Source organism: Pholcus phalangioides, unplaced genomic scaffold (assembly GCF_987345545.1).
Source record: "Pholcus phalangioides strain wild (caught in Gottingen) unplaced genomic scaffold, Ppha-v1.0 ptg000013l_1, whole genome shotgun sequence".
NCBI lineage: Eukaryota > Metazoa > Arthropoda > Arachnida > Araneae > Pholcidae > Pholcus > Pholcus phalangioides.
Window position 1 is genome coordinate 38,177,014 of NW_028301606.1, and position 22,468 is coordinate 38,199,481.

Genomic DNA, 22,468 nt, shown 5'->3' on the forward strand with positions numbered 1-22,468 from the left:
TTTGGGCGGATAATAAATCGGAAGTACTGTACTTTTAACTTAATTACATGATTACAAAACAATAATACCCCGACTTAGGTGACTGCATTCACGTCGTCTAGTGCTAAAAATGTGATTTATTTTTCAGTTAGACGTACTTTGAGCGAATCCTAAAAGCTATTCATGTCATGTTTTTAAGTGGAAATGTTCTCCCACGGAACTCGCATTGGAGAGACGAATAGATAAGAAAGAAAGAAAGGCCATAATTTACGGGAGATCCTCATATTTTCCCAAACTTTTATTCGTCCCGGTTTTTCTTCACTCTAACGCAATAAACTGTGGCCACTAGATGTTGAGGAAACCTCGTTGTTATAACAATGTATCAGTGGAAAAGTTTACCTCGACTTACGTCGTTAGTATTGGAACGAATTACTGACGTGGTATCACTGTACAGTGGTGGAAAAAAGTTTGAGAACAACCAAAAAACCCCTGTATCTTGAAAATGTGTGCTTGTTGATGTACGGGAATTTTACTGCGGTAACTCCAAAATGGAACAGTAAATATTTTCTAGTGATATTGATTTCAATGAGTGCTTCAGGATTTTCTTTTTTTTTTTTGCAATTACAGTAAAGGTCAGAACCTGGAAAAAACTATAAGAACAATTAAAAATTATGTGCAAAAAGTTTACTCTAATCAAAAGAGACACCTTCTTTCTTTATAATTTTTATCTTTTGGGATATCATTGATAGAGATAATCCATTAATAACTAGTTGCGTAATCAGACTTCCGAGCTTGTTTGGTGACTGCAATAAGCTTATGTTTGTTTTCGTACACGGTACCATTTCTATACGCTTAGTTAGTAAAAATGCCTCACAATTGCTCTATAGAATTAAGAAAAGCACTTCTCAATGACCACTCGAGGGGTTCCACTGAATTGGCTTCAAACCAACACTTTTTGAGCTTTGAAACGTTATACAAGAGCATTATTCTGTTGAAACAAAAACTGGCTACAAGTAGTGCCTCAGAAAATAGAAATTCTGCAAAATCTGTCTCTGTATGCCTATATTTTCAAAATATGGCTCTGTCATTGCATAGGCCAGTAATATTTAAAACCATCGGGTCCATCCATCTAAATTGTTTCTCATCAAAGAAAACATAGCCACATCCCAGTAAGCATCGAGAAATAGTCCTACACGCTGTTTCGCCAATTCATGTCGCACATGTATGCACTTCGCTGCTGAACTACGAAATTACGGCGAAAAATCTTTTGGAAGCGTCATCACGTACGCTACGTATCATAACGACGAAACAAAGAGAAAAATGGTTTTTCCATATTAGGAAGTGCACATTCTTCTGCGGAAATGTTGACTCATCGACGATGAACCTGAGATTCCCTCTCCAAGATCAAATTTTCTCATAAGCTTTTCATGTGTCCTACATGAAAAGTGTCGGCACAATTGCCGAGTTCGGGGGGAGGGGGGAAGTTCTGACACTCCCCCCCCCCCCCCATGCAATTTTTAAAGTGGAACTATAGAATCTCAAAATGTGATGCCCGCTTTCGTTTTGTGTGGCCATTTGGTGATTTTTTTCATCCTGAAAAAAGGAGCACAACAAAAAATTTGTCAATGTTGCTTTTTTATCAACATGCTTTTCTTTTACCATTTCCTATTTCTCGTAAAATATAGAGTATAGGGTAAATATAACTGCTCAGGTATAGGGACATTTACGCTACATAAAGGATGGTCCAAGAGTTCAACTGGGCATCATTTAAAAATCGAAACTTACCAAAGACCGTCATTACTTGCTCCTTCGAGTCCTGGCCAGCAAGTGACGTAACTAGACACGTATACTTCCCGCTGAGCTCGATGGAAGGCCTAGGAATCCTCAGCGCTCGAAACCTGGAGTAAGCATCGACGGTGTTCACTGTGAAGTCCATGTCCAGTTTGTTCTTCAGAACTCCGGAAGTGTGCCTCATATTTAATTCGGGAATCCACTGGTATACAGGTTCCAAGTTGTCTTCAAAGAACCACTTGACAACGAGACGAAAGTCGTTCTCGTTCCACACGTACTCGCAGTCCAAGACCACAGAAACCTCGGTGCCGTTCTGGACCCATCTTGGCACCGAGAGGCGACGTATTTCGACACCTTTCACAACTGCAAAGAGAAAAAACAGAAGACGATAACTACATTTCGAAACATAATGTCAATTTATATCGAGAAATATAACATCATTAGTGAAAATACCCTGCGCTGCCCTGGGCCTCTGCCCTATGCCTCTATTCAGTACACGTGCAAAATTAGAAGATCGGGACCAAAATTTTAAATTTGTGTAGGTAACATACACAGATAGAAAATAACTTTTATGTACAGGGAGCTCCATAAATTCGTAAATAGTTGGTTTAAGGAATTCGTAAGGAATTGGTATATTTGAATGCGGTTTGGGAGAAAGTTATTCTCACAAAGCGGGGATTTTTATTTTGTTTTACTTTTTTTGTGGTACAGAAAAAAGTTTCATTTCTGGCCGGCAGAGGGCACTACTTGGAAGCAAATCACTGAAAAATATACAAATCAGAGTCCTATAAAATGCAGGGTGTTCGATGAACTGTTCATTTCTGAATTTTTCTGTTGCTGGAGCTTGCATAAGGTTTCCATTATGGTGTTGACATTGGTGGATAAAACACTATTGATGAAGTTGTTTTACCTCAGCTATAAATCGCCGGTTGAAGCTTTACGAACGTTGCAGACACAGAAAAGATTGAAATAAGGTTCTGGTCAAATCACTTTTTTGGTTTCCCTGATCATCTATCGACAAAAATTTGTGACTTTTCATTTATTTATTTTTTTCTGTACCAAATAAAAATCTCCGTGAGAATATATTTTTCGCAAATCGTACTCAAAAAAATATATATTTTCGTTTTTATGAATTTTAAAACTATCTACGAATTTATGGGGCACCCTGTACATATATTAAGAAGGGGAAAAATGATAGTGCAGAAATACTTACGAGTATGGGATGTTTTCCTTTCATAAATAATGCCAAAAATGATTAATTTTAGATTCTAATCAGTGTTTTTGGTGTTTTAATTCCGCAATGACTGTCTTTTTGGTTCGTTTACTTATTCTTACTAATTATGATCCCCCCAGTGTTATCATATGCATCGTGTTCGGAGATTATGAATCACGTCGGTCGGTCTATCGAATCAACAGTAATAGAGAACGGCATAAACACATACACACAGAGAAAAGAGATTAATCTCATAATTAATGATATATCCCGAGTAACGAATGCACGCCCCCCCCCCCACACACTCACACACATAGCAAAGTAATAATTATAATAACAAAAAATAACAGCCCAATGAGCTTAGCAACGAAAGTCGGAGATGAAAATCCGTAGCACTGTAGTAGGAACGAATTTTCTGCGTCGATAAATAATATTCCGTTGGCATTAGAATCGCTGAAGCGCGTGCGAAAGTATCTTCTACTTATTCAGCTGAAATTTATCGGGAGGAATCTCTCGGTAACCGTAATGGATGACACACAGAAGGATAACAATCCCTAACAATCCTCAATGAATTGTTCACTACAAACGTTAGTTTAAGTCGAACGAACCGTTTTCGCCCCCTTCCTCTTTTGAAAACCTTGAAGAGTCATATCTCAAATTAGGCATGCTATTTAAATGAGTTAGTTTTGGATACGAGAATTTCCGTTGGTTTGAAGGGAAGCGTCAGTTCAAAGTTCAGTCCGTTTATCTTTTGCTGAGATAAGCGATAAGTACAACATTCGCTTATAAATATAATTATGTATCTCTTGTGTTTGTTCAGTTAATGTCCAATGGCGTAGGAATTCGTTATGAAGAGGAATCGGCGCGATATTCTTCCAATGGCAAAAATTACTTCATTCTGTTTTCTCGGAATCGCTGTTTCGCGATGTCCCGGAAAAACCCTGGAATTTTCCGGGGCGTTGCCTTGTGGTTTTTTTTTTGTAATTATGGAAAGGAAATTTATTAGATACTGATTAATGGAATAAACTGAAATTTTAGTTTTTTGAATGCAGTGGTGTCTCACAGTAGTCTTTCCGCAGGTAGCAGGCAAACCTTTAACATGACACTTCTATGAAAATTCGGGCATTTACCACTTCGAAATATGACAGGCAGATCGGGGTTGCGTGGAAATTAAAGCAAGAACACGAATTAAACACGACTCTGACTACATAAACACATACATTCAAAACACCCATTCGGAGACGCACCGATTCGTTAGCAATTCCGCAGAGGAATCTGTACGAGGTGCATGTACGGTTAAGTTACAGTAAGTAGTAGTGTCTTGCAATTCGACAGAAGTTCTGCGACGGATTAGTACTGAATTCCGGGACAGCCTTATCCCCACTAGTCCTCCCGAAAATTCCACGCATGCGCATACTGCCTTTCGCGGAATTATAGTGTAGAATTTCGGGGAACCAATCCGGGATTATTAATTGAATTTACACTGTTTTGCCGAAACGTTCACTTCATGGGAGACAATATCCAAATAAATAAAGGTTTGATAAAAGCGAGGAGTTAGTGATGATATCGAGGAGCGATGATGATAATAATACTATTTCTTCAATTAAATGCATTCAGAAATTCTCACTTTAAGGTACCCGACTACGTTGAAAACGTCATTTTGGAAGAAAGTATGGCTTTCATTTTTTTCTTGTTTATAAAAGCCCTATTTGTTGTGATTCCAAAACGGGCCTTGTTTTGTTTATATGATGCTTAGAATCAAAGTTACGTTCACTTTAGTGTTGCGATTTTACATACAAGTAATACGTGAATAAAAAATTGGGTTGTTCCTTATACACGTTAAAATACGGTAGTTGTACGGAACTGACGTAAACCATACATCGATTCTTTTCCCGTTGATTTTAGTAGTGAATTTGATTTTTTACACAATATGTTGAGGAAAGGAAAATCATGTAAGTGTGGCAAAATGTCAAAAATTTTTCAGTTCCGTACAACTACCGTATTTGCACACTAAAATTAAAATTTAAAATTTTTGACATTTTACTTGACTTTGTGACATGATTTGTAAACATTGGTGCATTGCATCCTTATGAAATTTTAATGTGATATTTTGCTATATATTTTTGAGGTTATGAACCAAAATCTCAGGTCTACCAAATATATTTTTTGAGTTACAGTGTTTTATAGACAAAATGTAGGATGAAATTTCAAAAATTCACACGTACTTAAACATATTTTGGTGTAATTTATGAACATATCCTGCAATTCTTTAAATTTTGGTTCATAACCTGCAACATTACTAGCTAAATGAGCTGTGAAAATCACAAAGCATTTCATTGATAAAATTTTTTGCAATCATGTTTCGAATATCACATGAATTTTGCCTAAAATTTGACCTAAAAACGACTTTTTCATAGAAAATATAATAGATAGACCAAAATTTGTCACGGTTTTCCCCATTTCGAGACACTTTCTACCAAAAAATGTATTTAAAGTTCACTCCAGTACCATTTTAAAGAAAAGTGACGAGAAAGGTAGTCGGATACCATAATGTAATATATACTACTATTTAACCTTACATGCACATCGTAAATGTTTCTCTAAGGAGTTTCTAGAAAATTACTAGATGCAGAAACGTGTTTTGCGTATACAGGGTGTCCTGTAAGTCCTAATGCGGCCTCTATATCATCCCAAGCGGACAGATCAGGGGGGGGGGGATGGTTGGCTCTTTGGCTTGACCTTTATTTCGTGAGCCATTTGTCGTAGAGGTATGGTTCTAAAATGGTTTAAAAATGCTCAAAATGTTATTTAACTATAACTCTATACAGTTTCGAGAGTGAAAATACATTGTCATAAAATTAAAAAAAAAATGTATACGGTCTCCCTGCTCTCTAACTTCCAAATAGAAAGCTTGTTCCCTGTCTCTCTAAGGCCAACAAAAAAAAACCAATCATGTTCCTAAGTGCAATATTTGCTGATATATTTGAATTTAAAAATCGGGGAAAAAGTGAAAATAACAGAAAACGTTCCTTTTCTCATTTTCAGCGACTCAATTCAAAAATATTTTAGTGAATATTGCACGTAGAATCATGGTGTTTTTTTTTGTTGACCTCAGAGAAAGGGCAACATATTTAATTGGAAGTTAGGGGACGGGGGACTGTTCAAAAATTTATTTAGCTTTTTTATTTTATGACGCAATGTACTGTCACTCTCGAAACTGGTGCAGAGGGATTTCTAAATACATTTTGAGCATTTTTTTAAATTAGAACCATACCTTTACTACCAACAGTTGATACGATAAAGGCAGCATTAGCACTTACAGGACACCCTGTATATATGCGGGATGTTGACTTATTTATGATGGAAAAGTTATGCATTTCTCGTGTGTTGTCACCTTCCTTCCATATTTTAAAGTGAAAATGGCAAATGCCTGAATTTTCGTGTCATGTAAGTATTGTGTTGGAATGTCTGCCTACTCTCTGCGGAGAGACTTTTTCAAATCAAAGATCAGCTCGCATTCACGCTTCGGAGTTTTGAAAACCACGGAAAACCGACCTCAGCTCATCACCTATAATGAATAAACGCGATAAATTCTGAAAAATATTTTACTGTCAGTACTGAATAATGTACTCTTTTTAATTTTTTTGGTAAAGAGGCTTTTTGTGATCAAGTTTTACGAGAAATTTAATTAAATATTGATAAAAAAATTTTGGCAGCGTATTATTTTCCTTCCGGTGGTTTTATCAAATTAAACGGACGGAGCTTTCATTCGACGATTTTTGTCACATCACGGTCATTTCCTGCACACGAGAGCTAATTGGACCGGGACCTATAATTTATTGCTGATTCCGAACGGTGACCTCTTTTTCTTATACTCATCGAGAGGTCGGTGCGCTAACCCCTCAGTGTGGGAATCCCTGCGGTACCAATTTTTTCCCTGTAGTTATGTCGCCGTTTCCGTTGTACCACTGTGTCAGGAAAGTTTCTAACAAGGACGTACCGGGTATCGAACTCGCGACGCCTCTAAACGCCTTTTGGTACTTTAGGAGAATGTCTTATGGACCTAGGCTACCGCGCTAACAAAAAATTGAATTAACTATTAAATATACTACGGAACACACGTGCTATAAAATGTCCGCCATGTATTTTGTGACCGAGAATAAATCTGGACAAAACACAGCATCAACAACAACACTCTCCCCTTCTATCTACCGCCGGCAAATAAAGCCCGAAAACTAAAAAACCGACGTGAAATGAGGTTATCGTCCGCAATAAATCACTCGAGATAATGAAACCATTACCCTTAGGGGTAAAGAACCGAGTACTTATATACTATGGAAGAATTGTGTGCGGCGCGAAGGGGGTGAGGAAATTCCGGCAAAAATAGAAGAAAAAAAAGGAAAAGAATTTATTACCCCAATACCTCCAAAAACGATGACTCTGCAGATAGATAACAAACGGCGAATAATTCTTGACGACTCAAACTGATTGGATCAAGACTTTACTTGGACCGGCGCTAAATTTTCCGCCAGAAAGGAGGACGACTCGTAAGCAGCGAATCAGTGATTAAATTTGCTTAATGACTCCAACTCTTGTTTTGGATGTATATTAACAGCTAAAAACGAATATAGGTTCGAGTTCTCGGTCGAAAAAGAGTAACGCTCTAATTTCGTTAAATCTGCTCTAGCTCCGTTTGACTTTTGCGAGAAACTTTTGTAAATATTCTAAAATAAATATTATTTCTTTGTATGCAGTATATTCTGAATATTATTTCTTTGTATGTATCCCCTAAAACCTATTAGGGGCCGTTCAAGTATTACGTCATCATCGATGGGGGGGGGGGAGAATTCCGATTTGCTGACTTTTGATGACAAGGGAGGAGGGGAGGGTTGGATAATGCTTACGTCATCAACCACCCCTTATGAAAATATGAGTTAGGAGTCAGAGGGGCAGAGCTATTGACGAAATTTTGCTGACGGGGGGTGGGGGGTCAAAAATTGCTAAAAATTTGCTTACGTAATACTCGAACGGCCCCTTAGTTCAATTGCGAAGATTTGATTACGGGGAAAAAATTGTGAAAAGTAAATTTCTAGAAAATTAATTATAAAGTTTATCATACTCAATTACTACTAACGTTATGTATTTACTGTTTTTCTTTTGGCCTATGGGATCATTCAAGTATTACGTCAGCATCCATGGGAGGTTTCCGATTTGCTGACTTCTGATGACAAGGGGGAAAGGGGTTTGGATGATGCTTACGTCATCAACCACCCTGTATAAAAATATGAAATATTCTTAATGGCATCCTGAACTGTGGTTTGTGGGCATAATTGGGGCATTTTGGACTTGAAGTAACAATTTCCCTATTGATAAGCTTCCCAGAGAGCCACTTTAGTGATCTCTAAATGTTTCGTGGATCCTTCAAGTGATCTAGAAATGTGTTTGAGCCGCTTAAGAACTGTGCCACGAATCATTCAAGTGATCTGTAATTATGCCGTGGATCACTTAAGTAATCAGGTAATGCACCGGGGGTAACTTGAGTGATGTAGAGCCGCACTGGGGGTCGCGTAAGTGCTCTAAAATCGTGCCAACTGTCACTCAAGGGATTTCTACATGTGCTACGGATTCTCTTAAGTGTTCTGGAACTGTGTCGCGGGTAACTTAAGTGATCCTTGAATGTGCCACAGGCCTACTTGTGTGATTTGAAAAATGTGCCACGATGTTCAACTCCCAACCCCATCTCACCTGTAATCACCACATGCGATTTGTAAATCGCGTCATTACTCAATTTTCCGGAGAAAATGTTGTAAAAGGTTTGTATGTTTTTTTTTCTCTTCTTTTTTGACACAAAATAGTGTTCCAGACTCTGCCACGAAGCTGGGCTGGAAGAGATCTCGGCAACGGGATAAGTCCAGTGGGAAAGTCCTGGCGTTCATTCATTCAGTCTACTCGTTGGCATTTTGCCTGTTGTGACCTTGTATTTGTATTGTGTATTTGTATAAAAAAAAAACTTAAATATCACTTTCTCTCAACTCAGTAGAATCAAATACATGTGCAACAACACCGGGGATTGTTTTGGTGCGATAAAGAACGTAACTTGAGAAAACCATGGTTGGCAACAGCTTTCCTTCTTCTCACTGTCAAATATCTTCATCAAAGGCGACAACAACGCGTGAGTTTTTATATGGACCAACAAGATAAAGTATTATTACTGTTTAAAGGGGTAAGCTTATATTGCATGTGGTGTTTAACTTATTTTCTGCATCTCTTGTTTGTTATTCATAGTTTTATTCATGTTAAACGTTTGAAAGATCGTTGTGATTGGATTATTCGTTTGTGGAATTTGATTTTGTTCGTTAGGCTTCTGATGTTCTGCATTGCCAAACACGTAGGGGGACAAGTATTTCTGTTTCAGGTTTATGCCTAAAGTACTTTCAGAAACGTTTTTTGCTATTTCGGCCAGTCTCTGCGGTGTTCCCCCCCCCCCCCCCGCTCAAGAACCCAGATATGGCTTTGTATTTTCAATTCATCAATTTCAACAAAAAAAGAAATGTTTTCAAATTTCATTTTTTGATTTCGTTTTTACGCTGAGCTATAAAAATGTTTTCAAATTCATTTCATCTTCGTCCTTTATATATAGCACACTATGTATTCTAGCTGCCTTTGGTGCTAATATTAGTATGTTATTACGTGTTTTATTTTGTGTATTATGTGTACTAACATTTTCAATCTGATTTAACGTATTTCTGCTGGGATATATATATATACATTTTTTTTTAGTTTTTTTATTATTATTTCTCTATTTTCGGACAAGTTCGCTTATAGCCTACTGTATTGGGTGGGAGTGCATTGCTGAGCAGGGTAGAATTTTTGCTTAGCCGAATCGCTATTTTGTCGGCAATTGTGGGTTCGAAGTCAGATATTCTTTGTTTTAACCACACCTTTTTTTTGATTGTATTAAATTTGCAAGTCTGAATTTGATTGCCATCTACCTCTCACAAAAGTTAATTGCAGTGACAGCAGCTTTTTCCAGCTATTCTCGCAGCCTAAAGATTAAAAACATTATTTTGGAAGCTTCGGCGTTGGTTATAAGAATTCAGCAAACATTTTCTAATAGATATTTATTTATAGAATACAAGAAAGCAACAATTACATGGAAGTCAAAATTCATACAAGATCGTGTTAGTGTTGACTATAAACTTCGTTTCTCTCTCGAAAATGTAGGTTTTTGCTTATGCCACTCATGTTTTCATCATTGCTCTTTCTTAGCCAGACGTTCGGCAAATACGGGACTGTGTCAGATTTTGAAGAAATTTCAGTGTCCAGAAAAATGTTAATTTCCATCATATTTTTTCTTTTCAAAATTGTCTGCACGAACTCATAATTTTTGGAATCGTCATCCCTTTGGGGAAATACGAGGCATCGCCAATTAAGGCAAAAAATGTTGTAAAAAGTAAGTAAACTTGCCATAGATCGCTGAAAAATCATCAATGGTTGGAATAAATCGCTTCCATAAATAGCAGTGGATTAAAATATGATGCATGAAAAAAAATAGTTGGCAAATACGTGAGATAAATATTTATTTGACTATTAATCAATTATGACAATTATAGTCATAATTATCATAATGCAACTTATTAAGTTATGAAAATAATCGTAATCTTTAGTTTCAGTTGAGAGTAAAAATTCGAGAAAGTTTCTTTTGAATTTCCATTTGATTTACTAGAAACAAGTGTTATGTTTATAACTTTGATTTCATTTAATTTTAATCAACAAGAAGTCTTATTTTACTTTGAAAACTTACTGTAACACAGTAACTTGCTTGTAGCCGCTTGTTTATAGTACCGGACTCGTGATGCGAGAATCCGGGTTCGAACCCCACAGTGGTGGTCGGCTGAAGTTGGTTTTCTGTGGTTCCCAACTTCAAGGCGCAAATGCGAGCCGATCTCCCCGTTAAAAAGTCTCGCCACAGAGAGCAACAGTCCTACAACGGTAAATCATTCAACCATAACACTTCACTCATAGTTAGTAAAACTGGGGGCAGATGACAGCACTACACATAACAAGCATTACACAGAAACAAACTTTACGTCAGGTTGCACTACACGTACACGCACATTCCCGCATGTACCGATTCGTTGGGGGGTTTCGCGGGGGGAGGGGGTGCATGTGTGGTGTAGCAGTAGTAGGTAGGGGCTCGGGGATCCATGATGTTCTTAAGTCAGCCACCTCGTTGGGCAATTTGCCTGTTGTGGCGTTGTATTTGTATTTGTATTTGTATTTGTATGTAACAACCAGTATGGAATCTTTGATCTCTTAGGTTGGTTTTCTTTGCATGTTTATATTTTATGCTGTGCAAAAAAAAATCGGGTGGTCAGAATTACGACAATGGCAAATCGCCACTCTATATCATAGTTTCCCAAACTTTTTTGTCCCATCACCCCCTTTTTCAGAAGTTTTTTTCTCCCATTGCCCCCAACGCAATCTAACCCATAGGATTCTAGGTTATACTCGTAGCTTCTACCGCCCCCTTGGAAAATTCCATCGACTTCAAGGGTGTGTTAACGCACACGTTGGGAATCACTGCTCTATATACAGTTTCTGGCCCGCGAGCGGTTGCAATATCTCATATCTGGCCCACGGACCGACGTACTTGTAAACTGTCCGTCCAATCTAGCTAGGAATTTGCATTCTTTTGCATAAAAAACCTCGACTTTTTTGACATTTTGCAACACTTACATGATTTTCCTTTCCTCAACATATTGTGTAAAAAATCAAATTCACTACTAAAATCAAAGGAGAAAAGAATCTAATTTTTAGCAAAAAGGGGGTTCCTTATACATGTTAAAACACAAAACATACTAAACTTCAGTTATTACTTCACTTCCGTAGGACAAAAGAATGCACAACGAAACAGCAAACATACTCGAGTACAAATATCCACTTGTGAAGGAAGATTCTGATAAATTTTGTTAACACCCTTCGCGCAATTGATCTCGCGCACGCGCAATGACTTCAACCAAAATTAATCTCAAACGTGTATCGGAAAATTCGCTAAACACACGATTATTTCTTCACTGCGTCAATGAATCGATTGAGCAGCTAACTTTTAAGCGTTTGCATTTTCGTACTAAATATATCGGTTTTCCTAATTGATAAACAGGTTAAAAGACAATCCTTGATAGCTTCACGAACAGTCAAAGCAATTGGTGAGTGAGACACGTATCGACCGATATTATACCGTATTCGATTCGCGAACAATACCTGTTTATTTGCACGGAATAAAATATTTCCTTACTTTTGCATTTCAAGATGTTCGATACATTTGTTTCTGCCGAAGTTTCATTTCTTTGTTCGACAGAAAAGAAGTAATACGTAAAAAAACCATTGACGTATTCAGAGGAAGAAACAATAGCTTTTGTCTTTTCTTTTACACGTGCTACTATTTCTGGAGTATTTCAATTTCTTTTTACGCTTCATATCTTTCCTGCTATTTTTCCCACTCTTCTTTGAAATATTTTTTTTAATATCTATAAATTTATGTTCTTCCGTGTATATTTCATACTGTAAGAGTTATTTTTCATTGAAAATAAAATATTCAAGTGAAAAGCTCGCCTATGAACACGCGCGTTTTCATATTCGTGAATATTCATCATCAATCTTACGCAGTTCGGTTTCTTCTTCTTCTTCCTATTTCGAATATCCAGTATCTTCTACTTCAATGTTATAGGAATATATAAAATTCTAGTTCGATATATCAATCCGTAGAATTTGATACGATCCGCATTTCGAGAGTATTCCGAGAGATGTAGTTTTAATCCGTTAAAAATTGTAAGGTATTTTTTGTGTGTGGAGGGTTCCGATATGAAAATATAAAAGTCAATCGCGTGTGGAGAAATATAATTGTAAATATGCTGCTCTACACACAAATCGTAGGCACGAAAATAGTGGTATAGAGCTAATTTTTGTGAAGTTTCTAATAAGCAGCAATGTAGTAACAGTTTGTTAACTAACTGTAGCTTAACAAAGACTAATGCCGTAGTTTTTGGCATTAGTCTTTCAACTGATGATATCGTTAATCAGTATTCAAATTGTGTTAAAATAGTTTTATTAGGCAAACGTATCCGACTCGGAATAGAGAGGTTTGACGGGTTTGCAGTTCCAAGTCCGATCTATTTGTAGCATATTTAATTTCATATATTTTAATGTAATAATGTAACTCATACATTTAATTTTCCTTATCTTAAATAATGAGGAAGGGAGCTAAATCCATTTTAAATATGAGTAAATACAGGGTGTCCCATAAATTCGGAAATAGTTTAAAATTTCATAAAAATTGGTATTTTTTGAATGCGGTTTATATAAGAAAAAGCTATTCTCAAGAAGGGGGATTTTTTTTCTACAAAATAGTGTAGAAAAATAAACTAGTTACTAAACTACTAGTTAGTTAGTACTAGTTACTAAACTTAAACTACGAGCAAAATAAACTAGTTAAAATTTTTGTCGGTAGAGAGAGCTGCATGAAAGCAAATCACAGAATTCTGTACTTGAACCTTTCCCCCAGCATATTTTTTTTGGTACGAAGCATTTCTTCTGGGTATGAAACTTTCATAAGCCGGCTATTTCTAGCTAAATAAAACAACTTCACCAATAGTGCTTTGTCCATCAATGCCAACATCACAATGAACACCTTGTGCAAGCACCAGTAACCGGAAAATCCACAAAAGAGTGGTTAATTGCACACCCTTCAATTTATAGGACACTGACATGAATATGTCCAGTGATTAACTGTTTATGCAGCACCCTCTATCAAAAAAAATTTGAGTTTTTTTTTGTATCAAAAAAATGTCCTTTCTCGAAAATAAATTTTTCGTGTACTGAATTCAAATATACCAACTCTTCTTCAATTTTCATGAATTTTTCAACTATTTTGGAATTTATGGGGCACCCTGTATATATTCGTAGGGCTGTAAATGATCTAGAAAATGCTATCAATGAAGAACTAAGCATTATAGAATTTTCAGGTTTTGTTCATAGAACCAATCCAAAAATTTACTCTACAAAATAACATTATTTCTCTTTTTTCGGAACGTTTTTGTTCACTGATCTCACGTGTATCCTCAAACCAGCCGTAAAAACTTTCGTTTAACTCACCTTTACGTAATACGAGAATGCAAATGTGGAAGATCGTGGAAATTATTTTGGTTGTTCCGGAAATAGAAAGTTCGAATATAAAGAGATTTTTACCGACTGTACTTCTTTCCCGTAAAAGAACAGTGGAAAACAATTTTCCCAAACAAAATGAAAATGGGCTAAGCACACCAGAAGGGGAGAGGGGACTACTCACCCCTTTCAACCCAACTACCCGCAATTAGCACTCTAAACTTCTAAGCTTCTAAAGCATAGATTTCTAGCCCGCATCCATCCCCATCTCCTTTTTGGAGATCCATAGTGTCAAGAGTTGCAAAATTTTTCTCATTGGTGTTGCAATAAAAATATCTATATTCGCGAACTATCCTTGTTTGATCGAGTTCCATTGAACAGTCTTGTAACCATCTACAGTTCCACGCGAACTGAAACATCAAAAGCTTTTACATTACATGTGAATTTTTTTTTTAGGACAGAACTAATTCCAATCCAACTCGCGAACGTTATTGAATATTGCCATGATGATACAACTGGCGAAGTTGGATCACAAACTGTACAGCCAAAAAAATATTAACATGGAGGAGGAAGTTTATTATTTTTATGTAATATTTCATAGATTTTTCGTGAAAAAATCCATGAAAAAGTGTGTTTTTTCAGTAAATATGTGACAAAAGTTAACAATTTTTTATCAATTGGGATCATCATAAATGATTAAATAAATAAATACAGTCAACTTCATTTATAACGACATCAAAGATTCAGCAAATTTTGTCGTTTTAATCGAAGTCGAAGTTTTTAAGACCCTTGTTCTCGAAAAATTTGATTAGTGGCAATCAAATAACATACATGAAGTTTTTATTTCTTTATGATTAGAGTGGCCGTATTTGATCGAGAAAAATACGGGAAATTGGAATAATTATTACGGGACATAGTTTGTTACAATATGTCAATACAAATTGCCAAATATCGCTTATAACTAAACTTTGGTGAGAAGTACAGTGAAACAGCAAGTTCGCTAAAATGTATTTTATGGAGATAAAATGAAGTTGTGTGTGTGGTAAATATGTGAGATGAATATTTTTCTCACTTAGTCATATTCATTAGTATTATTGTTCATTATTAGTCATATTAATTCTAAAACAGTTTATGAATTATGCACACAACTTTTATTCCTAATTTTAGTAAAGAATAGGAATTTGAGCAAACCTCGTTGTAAAAAACGAGACATTTTTATAAGAGAAAGCTGGTAATGGGAAAATAAGGCAAATGTTTCATATAGTGGTCATGTCCATAAGCAAGTCAGAGCATTAAACATGTAATAAATCTTTTATTTAACGTTACGTATAAACAGAACGATAGATGAACATTCCCTAAATGTGATCAGCTATAATCTCAGAAATTTCTTCGGTAAACGCCATTGAAACGGAAGAAAATGTAAAAAAAATTGTCTTCCGGGATAGTTGCTTTTCATCGACGTTATCAACGAGCTCGGCTGTAACGACACCTCGGCTATATCGTTAATAATTGGTGAACCAAACTGATTGTCATAGAGGATAATGTTAATGGATCTTGCTTGACGTTATAAGCAAGATCCATTAACATTATCTATGACAATCAGTCCGTATCACCAATTATTAACGATATAGCCGAGGTGTCGTTACAGCCGAGCTCGTTATAAGAGTTTCCTTGTCTGTGTTACTATAACTAAGCAACGTGTCTAAATTGAGATAGTTTGTGAATATTATTTTAAATAACAGCGAAATGTAATATATTCTAATGATTTCTAAGAAAATATCAGAAAGGATCGTGCCGCTATTGAAACGTATAAAATGCACACTCTATACACAATATATATATTCGTTTCTCATTCCAGAAACGCATAATATCCGTGACATTTATATCGAAATACATTTATGAATTAGCCGTAAATAATAATCGAATCGGACTCGTAATACTCGAAATTCTAATCGCGTCTTCGTTCGTGTTCGCGATTCGGCCGTAAAGGATTCTCATCTATCATGCATCACCTTAATGACTAGCACGATTCCACAAATGACAAGCGTGATTCCGAAACACATTTCCATAATTCGAATTCAATTGATATTCTAGAGAAAACTGGCGTCGTGAGAGTAGTCACAGAAAAAAAAAAATATATATATATATCACTAAAGCACTGCATATTTAAGAAAAAAACAAAACGTGGCGGCTTCATCATGGTCACGATCATCATCATTATTCTTCGATTCACAATCACGAGATCATTTCGTGAGAGTTTCTGTGAAACCGTTAAAACGTGTTACATAAAAAAAAAGCACACGTTCTTGTTGAATTTTCAATTAAAATTGAATTTTGTAATTTTATTCAATAGTTTCAATTTACTGTAAATGAAGAGTTTAAAAATTATATTTTTAGATATATCACAGATACTTCTTACACTATACAGGCTATCTCAAATCATTTGCGCAGCAGATATCTCTGTTACTGTTAATTTTAGAAACATATCCTTAAATTACAAAGTTTACGTGTTTCTCAAATGACGTGCATTTACTTACAATATCAAAATTTGTTTGAAGGATCATATACATAGAAAATGACGAAATCAGCTTTCGATACAACCCCAGTGTGCCAAAAGTTCCAATAATTGAAATGTAGAATTTGTTTGCAAAAAAAGTTCATATTTTTAAATGCGATATTAATCGAGACATTAACCCCTTCGCTTACAAGTGAATTGGCAAGAAATTCGGATGCTCTCTATTTGACGAATCGGCAATAGACATACAGTAACATTGTCCTAACCTAACCGCACATTAGAAAAGCGGAAGGAAAAAGACACATATAAAAGAGTAAGCCAGTATAAAAGATAAGGTGATAAGAATGTAGGTATAAAGTTAGATTTCTTTTCACCCTCACCCTACCTGTTCTCTTCACTATTATAAGACAGATACACCATATATCTTTCCCATGAGGAATCATGGAAACCACGAGAAAACCAATATATCTTTTCCTTTATCCATGAGGAAAAAGAATCGCTATCAGGGTATACAAAAAACCAAAAGGAAGAAAAAAATTGTAAGGTTGCAACAAAGCTTCGGGATGATCAGGAGAAAGGAAAGAAAACAGAGTAAACTTGTTTGAATTGATTACACTGGCATTTGGACGCAATATTACGTCCTTGATCGTAAAGTGGTTAAATACATTGAATACTGAAGGACCGGACATACCCCACTTCACATCGCTCGGAGAGATTAGAGAGAGTACATTAAATACACAGTAAAACCTCGAAAAGTCATCCCTCACGTTATGAAAAAATTTACAGCTTAAACGGAATGACAACTTGAGCGAAGTACCGTTAGCTTCAATGTTCAATATTGTAAAAATCGCATGAATTTAAAGTAATATAACATTTATTGAAATATGAATCAAAATTACTGTATATTAACAAAATTTATATATTACAAAGGAAAAAAAATAGAAATTTTTAAAAATCTTTTTTCAGCTCTTAGTATTTTACTTATTGTGGAAAAATATACTGGTACACACACACTTTGATTTATACTAGTAATTTTTAATTTAGACTAATCAGAGCAACTGTTAGAATAGTTAGCATTTGTTCGAACGGAACTATTGCACATTAATTCTGCGTATACAGGGTGATTATAAAAAAACTATCCCGACATATGGGTCCCTAACTATCATACCATTCACAGAAACTAAATGAAATTTTGGCATAAGGTATTTTGAGGTATGCGCTCAAGAATGATATGGAAAACAATAGTGTCACTCTAACAGTTACGGATACAGTGTGAAAATTTCGAAAATATCAAATGGCAACACCAAGTTTTTTGTATTGGAATGTGATCTCCATTGTGAAAACCCCTAAATAGCGTTCGAACGGCAACTGTAGCATGCAAATCACCGGCGGTAGATAGGCTAAAAGTGAGGACAACCAATAAGGACAGAGAAGCAGCATAAAATAAAGCATTTTATTGTGTTTCACAAATTTTCCACATGACCTTGTGGAGGACTAATCAGGCTGGGATCTCAGCCGAATGAAACGAACATTAATGCTCTGGTGCACGGCAAAGTCCTTTTTACTTTTTCCTTGCCTAGCTCCGGGGATTTTCGTGCTACAGGTGCCATTCCAACGCTATTTAGTGTTTTTCAGTATGGAGATCGCATTTCAATGCAAAAAACTTGGTGTTGTCATTTGATATTTTCGAAATTTTGTCACTGCAACCGTAACTGTTAGAGTGACACTGTTGTTTTCCATATCATTCTTGAGCGCATACATCAAAATACCTTATGCCAAAATTTCATTCAGTTTCTGTGAATGGTATGATAGTTAGGGGCCCATATGTCGGGATAGTTTTTTTATAATCACCCCGTATATTTTAGTGTTTTAATTCTTCATGAGTAGTTCATGATACAACTGTTAAGGTAATCTTCAACACGGGGCTCATTTTTTATTTGAGGGGACCCCAGGCAGGGAAAAGCAGACTTTAGCATACCTCAACTTGGAAAAAAAAACGTCTACTTTTTCAAAAAATGTATTTTGTTTAAATTTGAAGCCCCAAAGTAGTGGGACCCGTGCAGAATGCAGCTCGTCCGATGCATCTCGAACAGTCCTCTCCATAATCCAAGCTGCCAAATTTAAATTTAATTCACCTTTAGCAATTTGTGACCCCCCCCCCTTCCCCCTTCCCCAAATATTAGTAACAAATGCTGAAAACTGCAAAGTTAAATATCTCCGTATATTCACGTAGATATGAATGTTTCTTTTAAAAGTTTCAATTTTCCTCGAATGTTTTTTTTAGCTTATAGACTGCAGATAAAAAAACAACAAATTTTCACGAAACTAACAGAAAATTTAACAACACAAGGCCTATAAAGAAAATATTATACGGTCGCCCTCCCCTGTATTCGCAGTTTTTTCCCCCTTCATTGGAAAAGTTTTTTGCAACACTCAGAAATCGTCATTCATGTGTTTTGTTTACAAAATTTGAGTTGTGCATGTTTAGGATGGCTCGCTAATGACATTACTGTCATCATTGGAGCCGTGGCAGCTCCTAAGAGAGAAACAGTCACCTCGAATTATTTTCTTTTGGCCACAATGTGCGCTCCAGGATACAATCATTTCTACAGAGCCAACTGAAGAGATTGTAAAAGACACTGTCACGTTAGCGTAACAGGTGGGTGGAGAAGGGTTCAATGATATGGATATACAAGTCGAACAACTAATTAATAGCAATTCAGAGGAATTAATGAAGCAGACTGCTACTGAAACTGAAGCGGTACCAAATGAAGGAGATCAAGATCAAGAAGTGGAAAGCAAGTTCAAACCATCAGTAACATAGCGGAAGGGCTTCGCAAGTTCCAATCAGCAATAGATTATTTTCATGATATAGATCCCTCCATGGTACGTTCTTCACATGTAAAAAAATTGGTAGAGGAATCCTTGTCATCATACTCTAACATATTTGATGGTATAAAGAATAAGAAACCCCAAACAGAAATTACGATGTTCTTTCAGAAGACATCGCCAACAATCGCTGCACCTTCTTTCACATTAGATCTACCTCTGCGTCACCCTGCTCTTCTCAAGCTGCTCAATAAACGAGCTATACAAAAATAATACCTATGGTTTCGGTTATTCGCGGATTTCCCGTATTCGCGGTCGCCCAAGGAACGTAACCCCCGTGAATATGGGGGGGGGGGCGACTATACTGCTATTTAAAATGAAAAATATACATATATATATATTCAGTGAAATGTGACCACTCTCTCTCTCTCTTGAAAGAAATAATTTTTTAGTATCTATGCGTGAAAGATCAATCTATTTTTAAAAAAGTTGATTGTCAAGTATGTGCGGACAAACATTTGAAAATTCTAGTTGAGTATCGCGTAAATTCAGGAGGATGTCGACGATATAGTGAGCAGTAATTCAATTTACTTTCTCAATGTAGCTGGGATGCAAGTTGTTTTCTATAAATTATCATTCAAGCATTATGCCCAAAAGTACAAAAACATTCATCAAATAGTTTTTTAGAAATTCCAAAACTTTCTAAGCCCCAAAGTGAGAACTGACAAGGCTACGTAGCGTATATCGAGAGATTTTACACTATCTTATCTAGTTTTCTCGAAAGAGATAAAAATATGTTAACCTAAACTTTAATAAATCATATTTCTATGGTAATTCCTCTATTCAATTTTCTCACGCGTGTTGATAAACTTCCAGTACACCAATAATAGTATTTTCACAGTCACTACAAATACAAACAGCGTGAGCAAATATATTTGCGCATATTGTAATATAAAAATAAAAATTTTCAAATATTTTTTTCCGCATAACAGATTTTTTTTCCGCTTTATAAAAACCCCGTACCGTTCATACAATTTATTAAAACTCTCTCCAGAGATATATTCGAAATTTTTTATTTCTCCTCTTCTTCCTAAATATTTCTAAGAATATTTATAAAGAATAAATTAAAAAAAAGAAATATATTGCAATTTTTTTAGGGTAGAAAAAAAACGGAAGAAAAAATAAGTATCGAAGAGTATCTACAGTGTTAGCAAGAAGTAACCAGGAAAAAAAACTAGTCATCGGAAACCAATATGGGTCTACCACTCACCGAAAATCACATTAAATCCCTTGACGCAACCATGTTTCTCTACCCATGCCCGTATATATGTGGAGAAAAAAAAAATGGCTTTTCATTTTTCTCCCCATATTTTCGAAAATGTTTCGGAACCGATAATATATTTTTTTTCATATATATATATAACTTTTTTTTTCTCAGCTCGTGCGCACATTGTGTGCGAATCTGTAGAGTGGATATCGGATGTTTTCACCGAGCAGAACAGGAGAAAATTGTGCTGACAGCAAAATAATAATATATATATATGTACATGTGTATGTGTGGGAAAAAAAAATCCCCTCTCTCACATACTCCCGATGTAGTTTAATGTCTTGGACTGTGGAAAAGAGGAGCAACCCCCCACCCCTTCCCCCGAAAAATATAAAAATAATATATATAGGGGGAGTAAAGGATTTCGATAACCATGATTTATTCGAAAGAAACGATGTCCAAAGAAGAGATAAGAGTTTTGTGGTATTGGTTGTGTGTGTTGTAACTCGTGCATTTCGGGTCTTTTTTAAGCTTTCTTTAATCATCGTCTTGTGGAACTGGTCCACGTGTACGTTAAACCATTCCAGAAAAAAAAAAGGATATGGGTGTATATCCGGCTGTTCTTATGTACATAAATATTTTTTTTAGATATGAGTGTAGTTTCCATTGCTCCCCCTCCCATATTTTATCTGTGAAATAGGTTGAGTCGTTTAGCATTAGTGTATATGCAAATGGAGGGTATTAACGTACGTAATATTTTAGAAAATGGTTCAAATAATCCCTGGTAATTTTGCTCGAAAATGTTTATTCCCAAACTCTACGATGTATCTGAACTCTACATATTGTACGGGGTTAGAGAGCGAGAAATGTTTCCCAATTCAGAGAGCTCTGGAGTGCGTTCTACTGCTCCAAATGTGACACAAAATTCGCACTACATATAATCCAAATGATGCGCCTATCATTCATTAAATAAAAAATACTATAAAAATCCGTTAATAGGCGGTGCTGGGAGCACATATATATAAATATTGAATGTGCTTACACACAGAGGTGCATTTATGGTTTTGCTGCCCTTTTGCTGCCATACATGAATTTTGCAGCCCTTCTCCCATTGTAGTTCTAATTTTCTTGATTTCTCTTTCCTCTAATTTGGCACCCTTTGTTGAAACCCCCTTATCCTCCCACAACTCTTAAAAATACATCATTCTTTTACTCATTCACATGCTTGCACACTGTTTTGGTCTCATACATGCTTGCACACGTTCTAGGTCACTCTTTTGGTGGCTCACTGACATGGCTCCTTGTTTTATAGGTTATTCTTTCAATCGCTCACTGATATGTTATGCTTTATAGGTCACTCTTTTGATCATTTGCATTTTTACGCATGCTCTATGTCAATGTTTTGGTCATTCATATGCCTGCACGCGATATGTATAACCATATGTATAACCATATTCAATACTTATATACTTTATGTGCTCTAGTGCTACCTATCGACGAGTTATTGCACTATTATTTTATTTCAGGGGGTTGGTGCATGCAAATTTTCCGAAAACTATTTCCAATTTTCCAATTTTCAAATATTACGAAATTTTCTGCGCTTAACCGTGTTCACGTTTTTGTTCTACCTGTACCAGAAATATTTTTAAAATAGTTTAATGTAAACTGCTGGCAGGCTGTGATACCAATGAACTAAAATGGACTTTTCTCA

At 35.9% G+C, this 22,468-nt stretch overlaps 1 protein-coding gene across 1 annotated transcript in view; it reads right to left on the bottom strand.

The window, feature by feature from the left end:
* The window catches only part of LOC149079080 (uncharacterized), an 85,221-nt gene that overhangs the window by 26,184 nt on the left and 36,569 nt on the right, over window positions 1–22,468 (bottom strand). The window contains exon 2 of the mRNA XM_089241365.1: window positions 1,765–2,133. Coding sequence (XP_089097491.1) covers window positions 1,765–2,133 — 369 coding nt within the window. The remainder of the gene's footprint in view (window positions 1–1,764; window positions 2,134–22,468) is intronic.